Raw genomic sequence first — 18,313 nt, forward strand, 5'->3', positions numbered from 1 at the left:
GATGCCGACACTGAGCCTGTCCTGGATGGGCCTCGGGTCGGTGGCAGCGTCCCTGTGGCTGCTCCTACTGCTGGTCGGGGCCTCCTGGCTCCTGGCCCACGTCCTGGCCTGGACCTACGCCTTCTATGACAACTGCCGCCGCCTCCGGTGTTTCCAGCAGCCTCCCAAACGGAACTGGTTTTGGGGTCACCTGAGCATAGTGAGTGTGGCAGCAGGACGGGTCTGGGGTCTCAGGGTGGATGGACTTGTAGAGGGGCAGGAATGGGGCTCAGGGAGCTGGATATTGAGGGTGGGTTTGGGTCTGGGACATCAGAGGAGTGAGGGAGGCCGAGGGGAGCCCCTCTTCCCTCACTGACCCAACCAGATTCATTCCTCCTCTCTGTCCACTCCACAGCCCCAGGCCTTTTTCTTTCTCTCTCTTCCCCACCCTAAGCCTGCTTTGGCTCAAGTTCCTGCCTCTCTTCCCCACGTTAATGCATCCTTGTTCTACTTGGGGCTTCTAGGGTGGACTGCACAGAGCAGGTACACCCTGGCTGGCCATAATCTTTGGTTTTTTTTTGAGGCCGGGTCTCGCTCTGTCACCCAGGCTGGAGTGCCATGGTGCATTCATACCTCACTGCAGCCTTGACCTCCTGGGCTCAACCTATCCTCCCATCTCAGCCTCCCCAGTAGCTGGGACTACAGGTGTGCACCAACGGACCTGCTAGTCTTTTTGATTTTTTTGTAGAGACAGCATCTCACTATGTTGCCCAGAGTGGTCTCAAACTCCTGGTCTCAAGCAGTCCTCCCATCTCGGCCTCCCAAAGTGCTGGGATTGCAGGCATGAGCCACTGCACTTAGCTCAGTCCACAGTCCTTATCACTAGACTTGAGGCCTCCCAAGGGGAACAGTCCAGAGTCCACCCTCTGCCTCGCCCATCTCTGTGGGCCTCAGGCTGATGTCTACTGCTCTCTGGGCTGCTGCCTCCCCTTAGGATTTGCTATTTCCACCGACTCCACCCACAGGGCACAGCTGGGCCAGTGGAGAGATGTGGCTAGTTTCTCCCTCCCTGTCTTGACTCAGGCACTTTTTTTTTCGTATGTTTCCCCCAACCCCTAAGATATGTCAGTGGGCCCCATGGCTCCGTTTGGATAAAAGTTGACTATTTTTCCTTTCAGAAGGGATCATTCTGGCCTCTGCCCTAACAGCCAAAGTTCCTGGGAGGAGATTCCTCACCTCCCTCATCCTAGCCTCCTCCCTAGAGGACTTTCCTCCATGCTGTGCTGGCCCCCTGCTGCCAGAGTCGTACCTTGGATTGGTCATTACCCATAAGGGCGCCAACTCCAATGCCATTGATTCAAGTGGTGCCTTCTCTGACCACAATCCTCTCTCTCCTTCCAGCTTTTTCTCTTCACTATCTCTTATCTGTGTGTGTGTGTGTGTGTTTTTTTTGAGATGGAGTCTTACTGTGCCACCCAGGTTGGAGCATAGTGGCGTGATCTCGGTTCACTGCAATCTCTGCCTCCCAGGTTCACGTGATTCTCCTGCCTCAGCCTCCCAAGTAGCTGAGATTATAGGCACCCACCATTATGTCTGGCTAATTGTTGTATTTTTAGTAGAGATGAGGTTTCACCATGTTGGCCAGGCTGGTCTCAAACTCTTGACCTCAAGTAGTCTGCCTACCTTGACCTCCCAAAGTGCTGGCATGAACCACCGCACCTGGCCCACTGCTTCTCATCTTACATCCTGTTGGGACTTCCGGTTTTCTCTACCTCTCAGTCCAGCAGCTTCTTGCAGTCCTTCCTTGGCTTACTTCCTATTATTTGCTCATGGACTGGTTTCTTGCCTATGGGGCTTTCCTTCCTGGACATTTGGAAGACCTTTGCCTTGGATGAACTCAATCGCCCATGTTCTCTCTTTATTTTTCATTTTTTATAGAGCCAGGGTCTCACTACGTTGCCCAGGCTGGTCTTGAACTCCTGGGCTCAAGCAATCCACCTGCCTCAGCCTCCTAAAGTGCTGGGATTACAGGCATGAGCCATGGCGTCTGGCCACCCATGTTCTCTTATCTCTTCTCTACAACAATATTAGAGAAGGTCACAAAGCAGGTCAGATGGGTGATATGCAAATTGCCTCCCACCCACCTCCTGTGCACCTCATTCTGCACCCAGACCTTCAGCCTGCTTGCTCTGCTGTCCACTCAAGGACAAAGAGTTGCCTCCACTCACTCCCTTTGTTTCTCTGATTGCCCCTCACCTGCTCTCCACCCCATCCTGCTCTCTTGAGGTGACCGTGATCCCCGAGTCCCCATATCCCATGGACACCTCCCAGGCCCAATGCATCTACCTGCCAGCAGCTTTCTGAATTTGTGACCACTGGGTCCTTCTGAGAACCTCCTTTTTTCTTGGTTCCAGGACATTGCCCTTCCCTGGTGTCCTCTGACCTTCGTGTGTCCCCGTGTCTCTGCTGTTGGCTCCTCACTACTGGGAGATCCCCCATGGTCCTAGTCATTCCTCCCTCTTCCCTGTCTCCTGAGGTCACCTCCTTATCCAGGGCTCCAGCTTCCAAGTTGACCATCAGTTCCCTCCAGAAGTGAGCTCTAAGTTTACATCTCTTGTGAGCTGGAGGTCATTGCTTCTCTCCTCTTGGGGAGGGGCTGGTCTCAGGAACACTTCAATTCCAACTAGTTTGAATCTAAACTCATGGCCCCCCTCCCTACACTGTTCCCCATCTTGGTCTAGTCCTTCAGTTTCCCAGACTCCACCCTTTGGGGTCTCCTGATGTTCTCTTTCTCTCATCTGCACATCCTGTCCCTCAGCACATCTGCTGCTGCTGCCTGGCACAATCTCTCCTCCGTCAGTTCCTTCTCTGAGTCCTCCTGCCTCCCCTGGCTCCATTCCCTGCCACCTCTCTCCTGGATGCCTCCCATGGGCTCCTTCGTGGTCTCCCTGTTACCACACCCAGTCCTTTCATCCACTCTCTCCTCAGCCTTGGCCAGACTTTTCTTTTCTTTTCCTTTCCCCTTTGCCCTTTTTCCTTTCCCCTTTGCCCTTTTTCCTTTCCTTTCTCTCCCCTCCCCTTCCCTCCCCTCCCCTCCCCTTCCCTTCCCTTCCCTTTCCTTCTTTTCTCTTTTCTTTTCTGTTTTTTTGAGACAGAGTCTCGCTCTGTCACCCAGGCTGGAGTTCAGTGGCCAGATCTCAGCTCACTGCAAGCTCCGCCTCCCGGGTTTACGCCATTCTCCTGCCTCAGCCTTCCGAGTAGCTGGGACTACAGGCGTCCACCACCTCGCCCGGCTAGTTTTTTGTATTTTTTAGTAGAGACGGGGTTTCACCGTGTTAGCCAGGATGGTCTCGATCTCCTTACCTTCGTGTTCCGCCCATCTCGGCCTCCCAAAGTACTGGGATTACAGGCTTGAGGCACCGCGCCTGGCCTCTTTCTGTTTTTAAAAGGAAATTGTTTATAAAAATTACAGACAAAAGCACACAAATTACACTTACAAATCCATTAGAGATACTATCAATTGGCTAACAGGCAAAAGTTTTGCGTAGGCAGTTTGAATAAATAGAGACAGAGATTATTGACGAATTTAAGAAAATCTGTGCAATCTCATAATCAATAAAGACAATTTCAGATTTTTTTTTTTTTTTTTTTTTGAGACAAGGTCTCATTGTGTCACCTAGGCTGGAGTGCAGTGTTGTTATCTCGGCTCACTGCAACCTCCACCTCCTGGGTTCAAACGATCCTCCTGCCTCAGTCTCCCTAGTAGCTGGGACTAAAGGCATGTACCACCATGCCTGGCTAATTTTGTATGTGTATATATATATTTTTCCGAGATGGAGTTTTGCTCTGTCACCAAGGCTGGAGTGTAGTGGCATGATCTCGGCTCGCTGCAACCTCTGCCTCCCGGGTTTAAGTGATTCTCCTGCGTCAGCCTGCAGAGTAATTGGGATTACAGGCCCGTACCACCACACCCAGCTAATTAAAAAAACTTTTTTTGTGTGTGTTTTTAGTAGAGATGGGGTTTCACCATGTTGGCCAGGCTGGTCTCGAACTCCTAACCTCAGGTGATCCGCCTGCCTCAGCCTCCCAAAGTGCTGGGATTAGAGGTGTGAGCCACGGCACCCAGCCGAGATGTTACTTCTTGACTATTACATTGATAAAGGCTTTAAAAAAAAACATAGAAGGCTTTCAGCGTGTAATGCTGCACCTTCATACAAAGCAGATAGGCGTGTGGATATTTATAAAATTCTTCTTCAAAGTAATTTTGCAGTATACATCAAAAACATCAAACTATACAAATAACTTATTTGGAGGGTGCTATATGCAGTTGATAATCAGGTATATGTAACGTAATTACATGAGACTTCCATTGCATTTGTTATGCTAGTGATAAAGAGTAAACATGGTTTCAAAACTAGTGAACTAATTATGGTAAAGCCATATGAACCACTGCAAGTTCCCTGAGAGCAAAAGTGATTTCACCCACCCTATTCCCTGCTCTATCACCTGAATGTAGAATGGACACCATCTATCCTGAATAACGATTTGTGGAATGACTTGGCAGGATATGAAAACATTAATAATTATGCTTGTGAAGACTGATGGAAGAATAATGAAAACATCAAGCTACATGAAAACATGACACAGATTTTATAGAATGAGATCTCAGGTTTTAAAATTTGTCATTGGAGTTTAAGTAAAAAGATGAGATGACCGGCACAGTGGCTCATGCCTGTAATCCCAGCATTTTGGGAGGCCGAGGCAGGTGGATCACCTGAGGTCAGGAGTTCGAAACCAGCCTGGCCCACGTGGTGAAACCCCGTCTCTATTAAAAATACGAAGATTAGTCAAGTGTGCTGATGGGTGCCTATAATCTCAGATACTTGGGAGGCTGAGGCAGGAGAATCGCTTGAACCCGGGAGGCAGTGTCCAAAGCCTGAGGGCCCTTTCTTGCCCAGCTTGCGTGTTGATCCTGTAGGACCCAAGGTCCTGTGGCTCTGGATGCCCTTCGTCATCTTTTATTACTTTTACTTATTTGCCAACTTCCATTCTGGGGATCCCTGGAGAGACTCAGGTGAGTTTCTACCTTGGAGGCACCCCCAATCTTGTGGCCACAGAAGTAGACTGAGACACTCCACGTCCTCTGTGGTCAGGGCTGGCTTGAAGGAGAGATGGACTGTGGGACCCTTGAGGGGAATCAGATTTTCTGCCACTGGGGCAGGCAGGCAGGCTTCCTGGAGGAGGGGTTTTTGGAAGTGGGTCTGGAACGATGAGTCGGAATTTTTTAAGCAAAGACGAGAAAGAGAAAGATAGTTTTGTGTGGAGGTTGGGCCCACTCGAAGACTTGGAGGTGAGAGAGCAAGCACCTGGCTTTTGAGCAGTAAGATAGAGCTTGGTGCCACCAGAGCAATCAGGGTGAGAGGCAGAGGAAAGAGGGAGAGGAGGAGATTGATTCTGAGGACAACGGGGAGCCATGGAGGGTGTGTGAACAGGAGAGGGGAATGATCAGCTGCCTGCCTCCTTCCCTTGCACCACCTGGTTTCTACCCCCGCCCCGCCTTTTTTTAAAGCTCCTTTCTATAGCACCCCTTGCAGAAGTATCTGCAATTCAGGTTTTGCTTCTAGAGAGCCCACACTAAGACAGTGTCTTTTGATTCTCCAGTCCCTCCTCTCCCACTCACCTGCTACTTCTGCTCTTGTTCCCTGACTGGTTTCTACCCATTTTCTTCCACTTCCTTCTGGATCTTTCTGGGTATCTCCTTCAGTCTTTCCCAGCTGGCTCCAGCCTGGGCACAGGTGTGGGAGTGATGGGAGTATGAGACAGAACATTCTCCCATGAACTGAAATTCAGGGCTATCCTTGGGATGGGACGTGGAGCCTGGTCTAGGGTGGTGCAGCCAGGCTTGGGAGAAGGGCTGTGTCTACATCTGCCCCCTGCTAGCTTGCTGCAAAGCTGGGGGTACCCACCTAGAGCTAGGGGCAGGAGGCTGTGCTGGGACTGGGGGACAGGGGAGAAAGTTCAATGGACTGAGATTATGAATTTGGGATAAACAGCAAGTGGGGTGAATGGTCAAGTGTTGGTGGGGAGAGACAGGGAGAGAGAGAGATGGAGAGTTGGACTTGGGAGAAACAGAGATAGGGAAAAAGATGCACACACAGAGACAGAGAGAGAAACAGTGAGAGACAGAGTGAAGGAGAGACAGAGGAGAGGGAGAGAAAGACACAGAAAAAGGGACACATAAACAGAAAGTAAAAGAAACACATACACACACATATCTATATCTGTCATTGACCATATCTGTCATCAGTGATGACGTAGCCATCACTCATACATCTCTCTCATCTATACCTGTCCCTCTTATCTCTCTATCCATGTATCCTATTTATCATATATGGATTGGTCACTTACCTTTCTCTTTCTCTCATCTATCTGTCTATCCTATTATCTACCTACCTACCTACCTACCTACTACCTATCCATTCATCTATCCTATCTGTGCATCCATACATCTATCCATCCATCTCTCCTGTTATCTACCTACCTACTTATATACCTACCTAGTACCTACCTACCTATCTACCTACATACCTACCTTCCTACTTACCTATCCATCCATCCATCCCTCCTATCTGTGCATCCATCCATGTATCCTATTATCTATCTATCTATCTATCTATCTATCTATCTATCTATCTACCTATCTATCTATCTACTTTTTTTTTTCAAGATGGAGTCTCGCTCTGTCGCCCAGGCTGGAGTGTGGTGGCATGATCTTGGCTCACTGCAACCTCCACATCCCAGGGTCAAGCGATTCTCATGCCTCAGCCTCCCGAGTAGCTGGGATTACAGGCACGTGCCACGACAACCAGCTAATTTTTGTATCTTTAGTAGAGACAGGGTTTCACCATATTGGTCAGGATGGTCTTGAACTCATGACCTCATAATCCACCCACCTCGGCCTCCCAAAGTGCTGGGAATACACGCATTAGTCACCACACCCGGCAAGTCTATCTATCTTCTATCTATCTGATGTATATCTACCGACTGACCAAACTACCTACCCATATATCTATCCATCCATCCATCCATCCATCCATCCATCCATCCATCCATCCATCCAACCATCCATCCATCCTATCTGTGTGTCCATCTGTCTATTGAATCTATCTATCTATCTATCTATCTATCTATCTATCTATCTATCTATCTATCTATCTATCTATCTATCTATCATCTTCCTCCCTCCCTCCCTCCCCACCTACCTACTGATCCATCCGTGCATCCGCCCATCCTATCTGTGGGTCCATCCGACCATCTATCTTATTATCTATCTCACTGTCTTATTATCTATCTGTCTATCTGTCTGTCTGTCCGTCTGCCTGTCTATCTGTCTGTCTATCTATCTATCTCCATCCCTTACTCCCTGTCCACCTACTTACTGATCCATCCATGCATCCACCCATCCTATCTGTGGGCCCATCCAACCATCTATCTATCTATCTATCTATCTATCTATCTATCTATCTATCTATCTATCTATCCATCCATCCATCCATCCATCCATCCATCCATCCATCCATCCATCCATGCATCCATCCATCATCTACATATCTATCTAGAGAAAGACACAGAGAGAGGAAGAGAGTGAGAGAACAGAGAAGCACATAGACACAGACATAGGAAGAGACAGGCAGAGACCAATATCTCAGGTCAAAGGGCTGAGTAGTTTGGGGTTGTGTGGTGGGTAGTGGGGTGCAATGGGCAGTGGTAGCATCTGAGGCCCCCTGCAGGCCTGTTGTCAGCCTTGTCTATCCCCAGATGCAGGGCAATGAGGAGGACATGAGGCTGATAGAGGATCTGGGCCACCACTTCCACGATGTCCAACTCTGGTGGCTTGGGCCTTTCCACCCTGCCCTGCATCTCGTCCACCCAACGTTCGCTGCCCCTGTGCTCCAGGCTTCAGGTATCTTTCTCAGGAGGCTATGCTGCTGCCTCTTCCCTGCCTCTGCTCCCAGCCCTTCCAACCCTTGGACAGGCCATGCTGAGCAGAAAAATGGGTGCATCCAAAAGAGACCATGGCTCTGCACTAACCTGCTGGGTGACTCTGGGCAGGTCCCTGGTGCTCTCTAGCTGCTGAGGCTTCTTTTAGTTGTGAGTGAAGAAAACTCAACCCTGTGTGGTCTAAGCAAAGAAAGAGAATGCATTGACTGTAAAGTAAAAGTGAAGTCTAGGAAGGGTGGTCTTCAGGCATGGCTGGACCCAGGCCTTCATAATGCTAGTCTTCATCTCTTAGCTCTGTATCCCTCTGTGATGGTTTCACAGATGGTTTCACTCTCATGCTGTTACAGATAAGTCCCAGAAGCTCAACCCCCATGGAAAATTCCATGTAATTCCAGGAAAATTTCCAGGATTCCCCTCAATTGACCTGGCCTGGGTGCCAGGACCAATTTCTTATCCAGTCACTGCAGCTTGATTGCATAGGTTTAGGGTCATATGCTCAGCCCTGGAGCAGGGGATGAGAGTCCTCTCAACGACTTGGATTGAGAGTGGGGAAGGCATGAGGAGGATGGATGCTGGACAGGCAGATACCACCATTCACCAGACATCCATTCACCAGCCTCCCTGTGAGATAGGCATTTCCTGAGTAAGAAAACTGAGGTGCAGAGAGGCGCAATGACTTCTCAAGGTCACATAGCATATCGAGGCCTCCCTCTTAGTTCTTTTTTAAAATTTTTTTGAGACAGGGCCTCACTCATTAATGCTTAGTGTGGAGTGTGGCAGGATACTGAGGAAGGCTAAATCAAGCCTAGGTTACACGTGGGACGCTAATAGGATCAGATTTAAATCTTATCTGGGGCCCATCTGTAGTGCACGTGGAAGTCATTTTAGACTCTCCCACGTCCATGTCTGAGCATGTCACATCAGGACAGGTCATGTATATTGTGTCCGTGTCAGAACATGTCAACGCATCTCAGGCTATGCCACATATCTCAGGTCCGTGTCAGAAAATGTCAGAGAGTACCGGGCAGACAAGATGTCCTCGTCCTAAGATTTTTTTTTTTTTTTAATGGAGATGGCGTCTCGCTCTATCTTCCAGGCTGGAGTGTAGTAGAATGATCTTGGCTCACTGCAACCTCTGCCTCCCCACTTCAAGCGATTCTCCTGCCTCAGCCTCCCTGGAGTGTAGTAGAATGATCTTGGCTCACTGCAACCTCTGCCTCCCCACTTCAAGCGATTCTCCTGCCTCAGCCTCCCGACGGGACTATAAGCACCCGTCACCCCGCCCAGCTAATGTTTTTGTACTTTTTAGTAGAGATGGGATTTCACCGTGTTGCCCAGGCTGGTTTTGAGCTCCTGAGCTCAGACAATTCGCCGCCTCAGCCTCCCAAAGTGCTAGGATTACAGGCGTGATCCCCCATGCCCGGCCAGGGTGTCCTAGGTCCCTGTAAAGGCATTTTGTAGAGCATTGAGCCATGCTCAGGTATTGCAGAACATGTTGGATCATGTAGGAGCCATGCCAAGGCATGCTGGGGTGTGCTGTGCCATGTTGGGCTGTGTCATTATTGTACTGCACCACTGCAGCCTGGTCTGGTCCCCACTCTCCTCCTCTGTCTTCCCTCCTTCCTTTGCCCTTGACCCTGTTCCTGCTTTACTGGACCTGGAGGGTGGAAGTGCAAATCCCTGACTAGGAGCCTCCCCCTACACTCAAAGTCCCTCCCCTGCCCCTCTCCATAACCCCTGATGTTCCTTATTCATGTCAGTTGCTGTTGCTCCCAAGGATATGATTGCCTATAGCCCCCTGAAGCTCTGGCTGGGTGAGTAACTAGAAGAGTGGGGATGGGGACAACCTTCTGGGGCCAGGGGAAGGTGCTGTCCTTGCCCATTGCCCTTGGCTGCCTCTACTAGGGGACGGGCTCCTGATTAGTGCCGGTGACAAGTGGAGATGGCACCGCCACCTGCTGACACCCGCCTTCCACTTCAAAATCCTGAAGCCCTATGTGAAGATTTTCAATGACAGCGCGAACATCATGCACGTGAGTGCCACAAAGCCGGGTCCCCTCTGGGGTCTTGGGAAAGGAGAAGCGACCTCAGGCAGATCTGGTCTGAAATGCTGGCTCTGTTGGGTGGCTTTGGTGCCATAGCTTTTCCTCCCCAGGCCTTGGTTTCTTCATGTGTAAAATGGGAATAATAATTTCTACTGAAAAGGTGGTCAAGATCACGTACCGAAGTGACGTTCTTGGCACATAGTAGGTGTTCAGAAGGCATTAATTACTAGTCACCCTCACAGAAGCCTTGCAAACTAAAGGCAGTTATGATGAAATTTGGATAATGGCAGGGCGCGGTGGCTCACGCCTGTAATCCCAGCACTTTTGAGGCCGAGATGGGTGGGTTACTTGAGTCCAGGAGATTGAGGCCAGCCTGGCCAACGTGGTGAAACCCCATCTCTACTAAAAATACAAAAAAAAAAAAAAAATTAGCCAGGTATGGTGGTGCATGCCTGTAATCCCAGCTACTTGGGAGGCGGAGGCAGGAGAATTGCTTGATTGGATTAAGAAAATGTGGCACATATACACCATGGAATACTATGCAGCCATAAAAAAGGATGAGTTTGTGTCCTTTGTAGGGACATGGATGCAGCTGGAAACCATCATTCTTAGCAAACTATCACAAGAACAGAAAACCAAACACCGCATGCTCTCACTCATAGGTGGGAACTGAACAATGAGATCACTTGGACTCGGGAAGGGGAACATCACACACCAGGGCCTATCATGGGGAGGGGGAAGGGGGGAGGGATTGCATTGGGAGTTATACCTGATGTAAATGACGAGTTGATGGGTGCTGACGAGTTGATGGGTGCAGCACACCAACATGGCACAAGTATACATATGTAACAAACCTGCACGTTATGCACATGTACCCTAGAACTTAAAGTATAATTAAAAAAAAAAAAAAAAAAAAAAAGAAACCACTTTAAAACTCACTGGCCTCAGTGTTCCAAGCAGACACTTCCATTTGCCCCTTATTTTCCAGGAGGCTAGCCTAGGTTCACTACCGCAGTGGAGTCTGAGTTTCAAGAGAGTGAGCAGAAACATTTTAGTACCTCCTGATGCTAGTTCAGAAGTAGCACACTAGCATTTTTACCACATTCTCCTGGCGAAACCCAGTTTCAAGACCAGCTCAAATTCAAGAAATGGAGACTCAGGTTCTGCCTGCAATTGGAAGGAGGTGCCAAGTCTCATCGCCAAGGGTGAGGGGCAAAAAGTTGTGGACATTCCTGCAATCACTTGCCTCTGTGCTAATGATGAGGATGATAATGATAGCTAACATTTATTGAGCACTTACTGTATACCAGAAACTATATGCCAATTCCATGATCGATGTTGTCTAATTTAATATTCACAACCCTATGAGGTAGAGATGCTCATAATTGCCACATTATGGATGAAGAAACTGTCAGTCAGAGAGATTAGGGAGCTTGCCTAAGTTTACAGTTAGGAAATGAGCTAAAAGTGGTGGAGAAAGGGTTCTAACCTGGTTATCTGGCACCAAAGCAGATCATTTTTTTTTTGAGATGGAGTCTCACTCTGTCATCAGGCTGGAGTGCAGTGGCATCATCTCGGCTCACTGCAACCTCCGCTTCCTGGGTTCAAGTGATTCTCTTGTGTCAGCCTCCTGAGTAGCTGGGATTACAGGTGCCTGCCATCACACCCAGCTAGTTTTTGTATTTTTTAGTTGAGATGGGATTTCACCATGTTGGCCAGGATGGTTTCGATCTCCTGACCTCATGATCTGCCTGTCTCACCTTCCAAAGTGCTGGGATTAGAGGATTAGAGGTGTGAGCCGCTGTGCCCAACCCAAAGCAGATCGTCTTAACTATTACTGAAGATTTGACAGAGGGACCTAAAGAGGACAGTGGGTTGACTAAGGGTGCATAGGCAAGGAGCAGAGCTGGAACTTGGACCCAGGTCACCTGACCCCCAGACTTGGACCTTCATGTCCTAATAGTAACAGCTTCTGTCCCTCACAAGCTAGGTCCTCCTTGGGGATGGGTACCTGGGGAAGAGGAGCAGAAGTTGGTTCTGAGGGAGTCCATTCTGGAGGTTGGGGATGGGAAGGGACTCAGGGGAGCCAGGGCTCAGTTCTGGCTCTGTCCCCTTCTCGGTCCAGGCGAAATGGCAACGCCTGGCCTTGGAGGGCAGTGCCCGTGTGGACATGTTTGAGCACATCAGCCTGATGACCTTGGACATTCTGCAGAAATGCGCCTTCAGCTTTGACAGCCATTGTCAGGAGTGAGTTCTTCCCTAGGACCTGAGATCTTGGCCACGGACCCACGGGAGTAGGTTGGGGAGAGAGGACTGATCAGGGCATCTGGAAGTGCCTTCTTGGAGAAAATGAGTCAGAATTGAGCATGGAAGTACAGGGAAGGGGACAAGAAAGATCAGTTCTCCAGGTAGGTAGAACTGTTTGGGTAATGGCAAGGAGGCTAGGATGAGCAGAAGCATGTGCAATAGTCATCAAGGGGACACCTTGGAAATGAGATTGCAGGGGTCAGCAGTAGCTACAACTTAAGGATATTGAAAAGTCACGCAAAGGGGTATGAACTTTATCCAAGGCTCCCAGGGAGTCATGGGAGGCGTTTAAGAAGATAAGGGTCACAGTCAGTGCTGAGCTTGGATGTTTGACTCTGTGGAAGATTGACTGTTATGTAGACACAGGAAGCAAGGAGACTGTGGAGAGGAAGAGGCCAGAGGTTGGTGGAGAAAATGGGGCAGATTTGAGAGAAACCAAGGAGAAATAGGCAGGAGCAGATGTTGCGTAAGAGGGTGGGCAGATGCCCATGATGGCCAAGCTGTGCCCTGGGGATCCAGGGCAGGAGGCAGCTCAGAGAGTAGGAGGTAGAGAGTGAAGTGTGCATGCAGGGCACCCTTTTCTGCCTGGAATGTGGTCCTGGGATTCTGGCTAGAAGGTGCTCCCAGGCTTTCATATGTGTTTAGAAGCTGCTTCCTCTCCCTGGCCTGGCCCTGCAGGAAACCCAGCGAATATATTGATGCCATCTTGGAGCTCACTGCCCTCGTCGTGAAACGGAACCAGCACATATTCCTGCAGGCGGACTTCTTGTACTTCCTCACTCCCAATGGGCGACGCTTCCGCAGGGCCTGTGACATAGTGCACAACTTCACAGATGCCATCATCCAGGAGCGGCGCCGCACCCTCACTAGCCAGGGTGTTGATGACTTACTGCAGGCCAAGGCTAAGTCCAAGACTTTGGACTTCATTGATGTGCTCTTGCTGGCCAAGGTGGGCTTCTCTGGGATCTGAATTTCAGAAGTAGAATGGACCTTGATGTGAAATGTCAGATCCATGAACTTGGACTTGATCCAGAGGGCACTGGGGAGCCATGGAAGGTGCTTGAGGAAAGGAGGGACAAGTAAGATACATTTTAGAGGTGACTCTGGAGAAGACTTCCTAGGAGGAACAAACAGGAGGCAAGATACAAGGAAAGAGTCCTGCTAGGCAGGTCTAGTGATGATAAGGGAGGAATCTTGCCTGGAATATGGATCTTCATGAACTGTTTTAGTTTAGACTGAGGTGCCTTCATGGCTGGGTGATTTAGAGGTCTTTTCTTGTCTCCAGGATGAAAATGGAAAGGAGTTGTCAGATGAAGACATAAGAGCAGAGGCTGACACCTTCATGTTTGCGGGTGAGGGTCCCAGGGTGTGATGTCACTAGGGGTAAGAGTGTCTCCATTCCAGGGATGTGGTGGGTGGACCCTGGATCACCCCATCCCATCTTCCTTCCCCACTTCCTCCCGAGGGCCTCAATGCATGGGCGCTGTCCACCCTTTGGTGCTGAAGCAGCCCAGAGACCCAAGCTTACCTGGCTGCCCCTCAGGCCATGACACTACGGCCAGTGGTCTCTCCTGGGTCCTGTACAACCTCGCGAGGCACCCGAAATATCAGGAGCACTGCCGACAGGAGGTGCAAGAGCTCCTGAAGAACCGTGATCCTAAAGAGATTGAATGGTGAGTGTGCAGGTTCTCATGTCCTGTTTCTGAGTCCCTCTCATTGGTTTAGTTCTTCAGGTGGGAAAGGAAGAGGGTCTTATTGGTGCTTGTGCTATTACTGCCTAGTAGGAATAGGTGCAGAGCTCAGAAACAGGGCCTGGTACTCAGGGCCTGATACTCAGCCTGGAGCAAGGGAGAAGTTCTGGGATTTTTGCCTTTACTATGTATTACAATTAAAATCATTCTTTTTTATTTTCTGTCTTTCTTTCTTTTTCTTTCTTTCTTTTTTTTTTTTTGAGATGGAGTCTCACTCTGTCTTCCAGGCTGGAGTGCAGTGGCATGATCTCCGCTGACTGTAACCTCTGCCTCCCGGGTTCATGATACTCTACTGCCTCAGCTTTCTGTGCAGCTGGGATTACAGGCGTCCGCCAATATGCCCAGCTAATTTTTGTATTTTTAATAGAGACGGGGTTTCACTATGTTGGCCAGGCTGGTCTCGAAGTCCTAACCTTGTGGCTAGCCCACCTCGGCCTCCCAAAGTGCTGGGATTACAAGCATGTGCCACCACACCCAGCCGCTTTATCTTTTGGAAAGTATTTTATTTCATTTTTATGCTATACCTTTGTAATAGATCATAATACATGGTAGATTGGATTTATCTTCTTCAATCTTTCATTTTAATTTTATCTTTTTTTCTTTGAGAGATGGGCTCTCACTCTATAGCCCAGGCTGGAGTGCATTGGTGTGATCACAGCTCACTGCAGCCTTGAACTCCTGGGCGCAAGGGATCCTGACACGTCAGTCTCCTCAGTAGCTGGGACCACAGGCATGCACCGCCATGCCTGGTGGATCTTTTATTCTTAAATTGACCTAGGTTTTGATGAACTTTAATTCTCCCAATTAGAATAAGATGGTTAAGTTCCTACAAAATAAAAAGCTAGATTTTTATTGTATTGCTTTGAATATATTGATTAATTTAGAAAGAAAGGACACCTTCATAATATTAAGCCATCTCATTCTAGAGTATGGAGGGGATCTTATTAAAACAATTTCATAATCTTTATGGTGATTTTCCCCTCATCTTTTTTAGCATATTAGTTTATATTATATTATAAATTTGAGACAGGGTCTTGCTGTGTCACCCAGGCTGGAGTGCCGTGGCATGGTCTCCGCTCCCTGTAGCCTCTACCTCCCAGGTTCAAGAGATTCTTGTGCCTCAGCCTCTTGAGTAGCTGGGATTACAGGCCCATGCCACCACACCCAGCTATTTTTTTCATTGTTAATAGAGATGGAGTTTTGCTGTGTTGGCCAGGGTGGTCTTGAACTCTTGGCCTCAAGTAATCAACCCGCCTCAGCCTTCCAAAGTGCTAGAATTACAGGCGTAAGTCACGGCACCCGGCCCCATTATATAATTTTAAACATTTTTAAATGCAAATAGGTTAACACTTTTAAGGAGACCCTCTATGTGTTGTGTTTTGCTTAGAAATGCTTCTGAAAGTACCATATCAAGTTTTCTTCTAATACTTTTGTGACTTTGGTTTTCTCGTGCTTAAATCCTTGATTCTTCTGGAATTTGTTTTGTTATTGGATTTAGGGTCAGAGGGAGGTTGGAACCGCCTTTGCAAAAATTATAACTGAGGAAATTATGACAGTGAAAGAGATCAGACCTAGTCGACTCCATCTTCCTTCTAACCTTTAAGCTGTCCTTATTCATTCCTGGGCATAGGCTGAACTAACTTTGGGAAGGGATTCAGTTCATGGTTTGAGTCTGAAACAAAATTGAATATAGCCCTTTTGCGAAAAGACCCCCTGTCTTGATAAATCAGCTCTTTCTAGGCAGCAAGCAAGGTGAATCCACCGGGCGGTTACAAGTTGGTGCAAGGGTCTCTCTGGGCAGCAGGAGGGCTGTGTTTGCTCCCTGAATAATTGTTGGATGTTTCCTTAGGGATGACCTGGTGCAGTTGCCCTTCCTGACCATGTGCCTGAAGGAGAGCCTGCGGCTGCATTCTCCAGTCTCCAGGATCCAGCGCTGCTGCACCCAGGACGTGGTACTCCCGGATGGCCGGGTCATCCCCAAAGGTGCCCACAGTTGGGCAGGCGGGGAGGGCTTTGGGCAGGGTGGAGGTCCCATCGTGTGGTGGGGATCCTTGTCCTGACTGCACCTCCTCCCCGACAGGAAACACTTGCATCGTCAGCATCTTTGGGATCCATCACAACCCTTCAGTCTGGCCGGACCCTGAGGTGCTACCCCTTCCCCCTTCTCCATCCCTGGGGCTTGGTCGGGGGAGAGATCTTGTCCCGGGGAAGCAGATACTCCCTCTCTACTCCACCCACATCTGTGTTTTGTTTTGTTTTGTTTTTGAGAGGAAGTTTCGCTCTTGTCGCCCAGGCTGGCGTGCAATGGAGAGATCTCGGCTCACTGCAACCTCCGCCTCCCGGGTTCAAGCGATTCTCCTGCCTCAGCCTCTTGAGTAGCTGGGATTGCAGGCGCCCGCCACCAAGCCGGGCTAATTTTGTATTTCTAGCAGAGACGGGTTTCTCCATGTTGGTTAGGTTCATCTCGAACTCCCAACCTCATGAGATTCGCCCCTCAGCCTCCCAAAGTGCTGGGATTACAGGCGTGAGTCATCGCGCCCGGCTTCCCATCTGTCTTATATGGGGGTGGCTGGGTGTCCTGAGAGGCCCCCACCCAACAGCTCTAACTCGCCCATTCCCCAGGTCTATGACCCCTTTCGCTTCGACCCAGAAAATCTCCAGAAGAGATCACCTCTGGCTTTTATTCCCTTCTCGGCAGGGCCCAGGTGAGGCTCAGGGGATTCTGAGGTGGGCATGGGGTGAAGGTGCCACAGGTGGAGACAAGGTCTGACTTGTGGGGCCACGTGTTTCAGGGAGTCTAGGATTTGAATAAGATCCCAGGAAAAGGGAGTGTGTGTTCTCAGACTTCCTCACTCCTACCTCTGCTGGTCTGTGTTGGGGGCCGGAGTCTAGGCCAAGCTCGGGGGATATGCAAGCCCACATGGGGGTCCCAGGCACGGGGTCCCTCTCTCTGCCCCTCAACCGGATCTGGGTGGGGTTGGGAGTCCCAGGCCAGGTTCCCGGCGCGATGGGGCCGGGATGGGTGTCCTGGGCACAGTCAGAGTCCCCACCTCCTCCCCCAGGAACTGCATCGGCCAGACATTCGCCATGGCTGAGATGAAGGTTGTCCTGGCGCTCACGCTGCTGCGCTTCCGCATCCTGCCGGACCTCGCGGAGCCCCGCAGGAAGTCGGAGGTGATCCTGCGCGCGGAGGACGGACTTTGGCTACGGATGGAGCCCCTGAGCGCGAACCCGCAGTGACCCACCACTCTCAGGTCTCAGAGCCCCCGCACCCTCAGGCCTCTTTGCAGATTCCCGGGACTCAATCTGTGCCTGAGTCCCACAGCCAGCCAGCAGGGGGCGCTGGAGGACTGCAGGGATCCAGGGCCTGGCTGGGAGGGGGCGGAGTGTCTCTGAGCCAAGAGACACTTAACCCAAGGCTTGGTCTCTGACCCAAGCCTCTCTGGGTGAGCGCAGTGACCCGTGCTGAGGGCGGGTTCTCCCAGAGCCCAGGTAGGGACTGTATCCTGTGGGCGATAGGGAGCCATGGTGGGTGTTTGAGCAGGAGAGGGACCAGGGTTGAGGAGGCACCTATGGGGCAGGTTTGAGGCTCTGAGTCACTGAGGAAAACCAGAGCGGTGCTACATCCGCACTTGGTGATCTCAATTCTCATCTCCTAATCCAGTTATTTTTTTTCTGCTCACCTTAGGGTTCTTCACTGTTTTCATTGTTCTTAAATGACTGTCCTTATTAAACAATAATAAGCCTGGTTGGTTTACAGTGTGTCTGATCATTGAAAGTATCTGTATCGATTACAATGACTGTCATTTTTGTCATGGGGTCAGTGTTTCGGTCATCTTTGCCTGGTATTGGCTGCCATATTTGCATATTTGAAATAATATTCGTAGGATTTAAAGAAGGCAGCCTTCTTTCTCTTTCTCTCTCTCTCTTTTTTTGTTTTGTTTTGTTTTTTTTTTTTTTTTGAGACAGAGTCTCGCTTAGTCGCCCAGGCTGGAGTGCAGTGGCGCGATCTCGGCTCACTGCAAGCTCCGCCTCCAGGGTTCACGCCATTCTCCTGCCTCAGCCTCCCGAGTAGCTGGGACTACAGGCGCCCGCCACCTCGCCCAGCTAATTTTTTGCATTTTTAGTAGAGACGGGGTTTCACCATGTTAGCCAGGATGGTCTCGATCTCCTGACCTCGTGATCCGCCCGCCTCGGCCTCCCAAAGTGCTGGGATTACAGGCGTGAGCC

The 18,313-nt window shown here is 49.8% G+C and overlaps 1 protein-coding gene across 2 annotated transcripts; it reads left to right on the top strand.

The window, feature by feature from the left end:
• The first annotated feature begins 1 nt into the window (after position 1).
• Positions 2–17,695, top strand: LOC112612403 (docosahexaenoic acid omega-hydroxylase CYP4F3-like). Of its 2 annotated transcripts, none has more exons than XM_025366867.1 (12): positions 2–205; positions 7,804–7,942; positions 9,741–9,794; positions 9,886–10,013; positions 12,151–12,272; positions 13,011–13,281; positions 13,618–13,684; positions 13,876–14,005; positions 15,933–16,066; positions 16,164–16,228; positions 16,706–16,788; positions 17,146–17,695. In XM_025366867.1, the coding sequence occupies exons 1-12, from the start codon at positions 2–4 to the stop codon at positions 17,321–17,323; spliced, it is 1,575 nt and encodes a 524-aa protein (XP_025222652.1). In that variant the 3' UTR covers positions 17,324–17,695. The 2 variants fall into 2 exon arrangements, with proteins under 2 accessions (XP_025222652.1, XP_025222653.1); XM_025366868.1 differs by having other exon boundaries at positions 2–199; positions 7,798–7,942.
• Positions 17,696–18,313: the final 618 nt, after the last annotated feature.

This window comes from Theropithecus gelada, chromosome 19 (assembly GCF_003255815.1).
Source record: "Theropithecus gelada isolate Dixy chromosome 19, Tgel_1.0, whole genome shotgun sequence".
Classification (NCBI taxonomy): domain Eukaryota; kingdom Metazoa; phylum Chordata; class Mammalia; order Primates; family Cercopithecidae; genus Theropithecus; species Theropithecus gelada.

Bases quoted from the DNA above. Each gene is read 5' to 3' on its own strand.
- LOC112612403 (XM_025366867.1), top strand. From the start codon at position 2: ATGCCGACACTGAGCCTGTCCTGGATGGGCCTCGGGTCGGTGGCAGCG. The intron at 9,795-9,885 runs GTGAGTAACTAG...TGCCTCTACTAG, and splicing joins CCCCCTGAAGCTCTGGCTGG to GGGACGGGCTCCTGATTAGT. The intron at 12,273-13,010 runs GTGAGTTCTTCC...CTGGCCCTGCAG, and splicing joins TTTGACAGCCATTGTCAGGA to GAAACCCAGCGAATATATTG.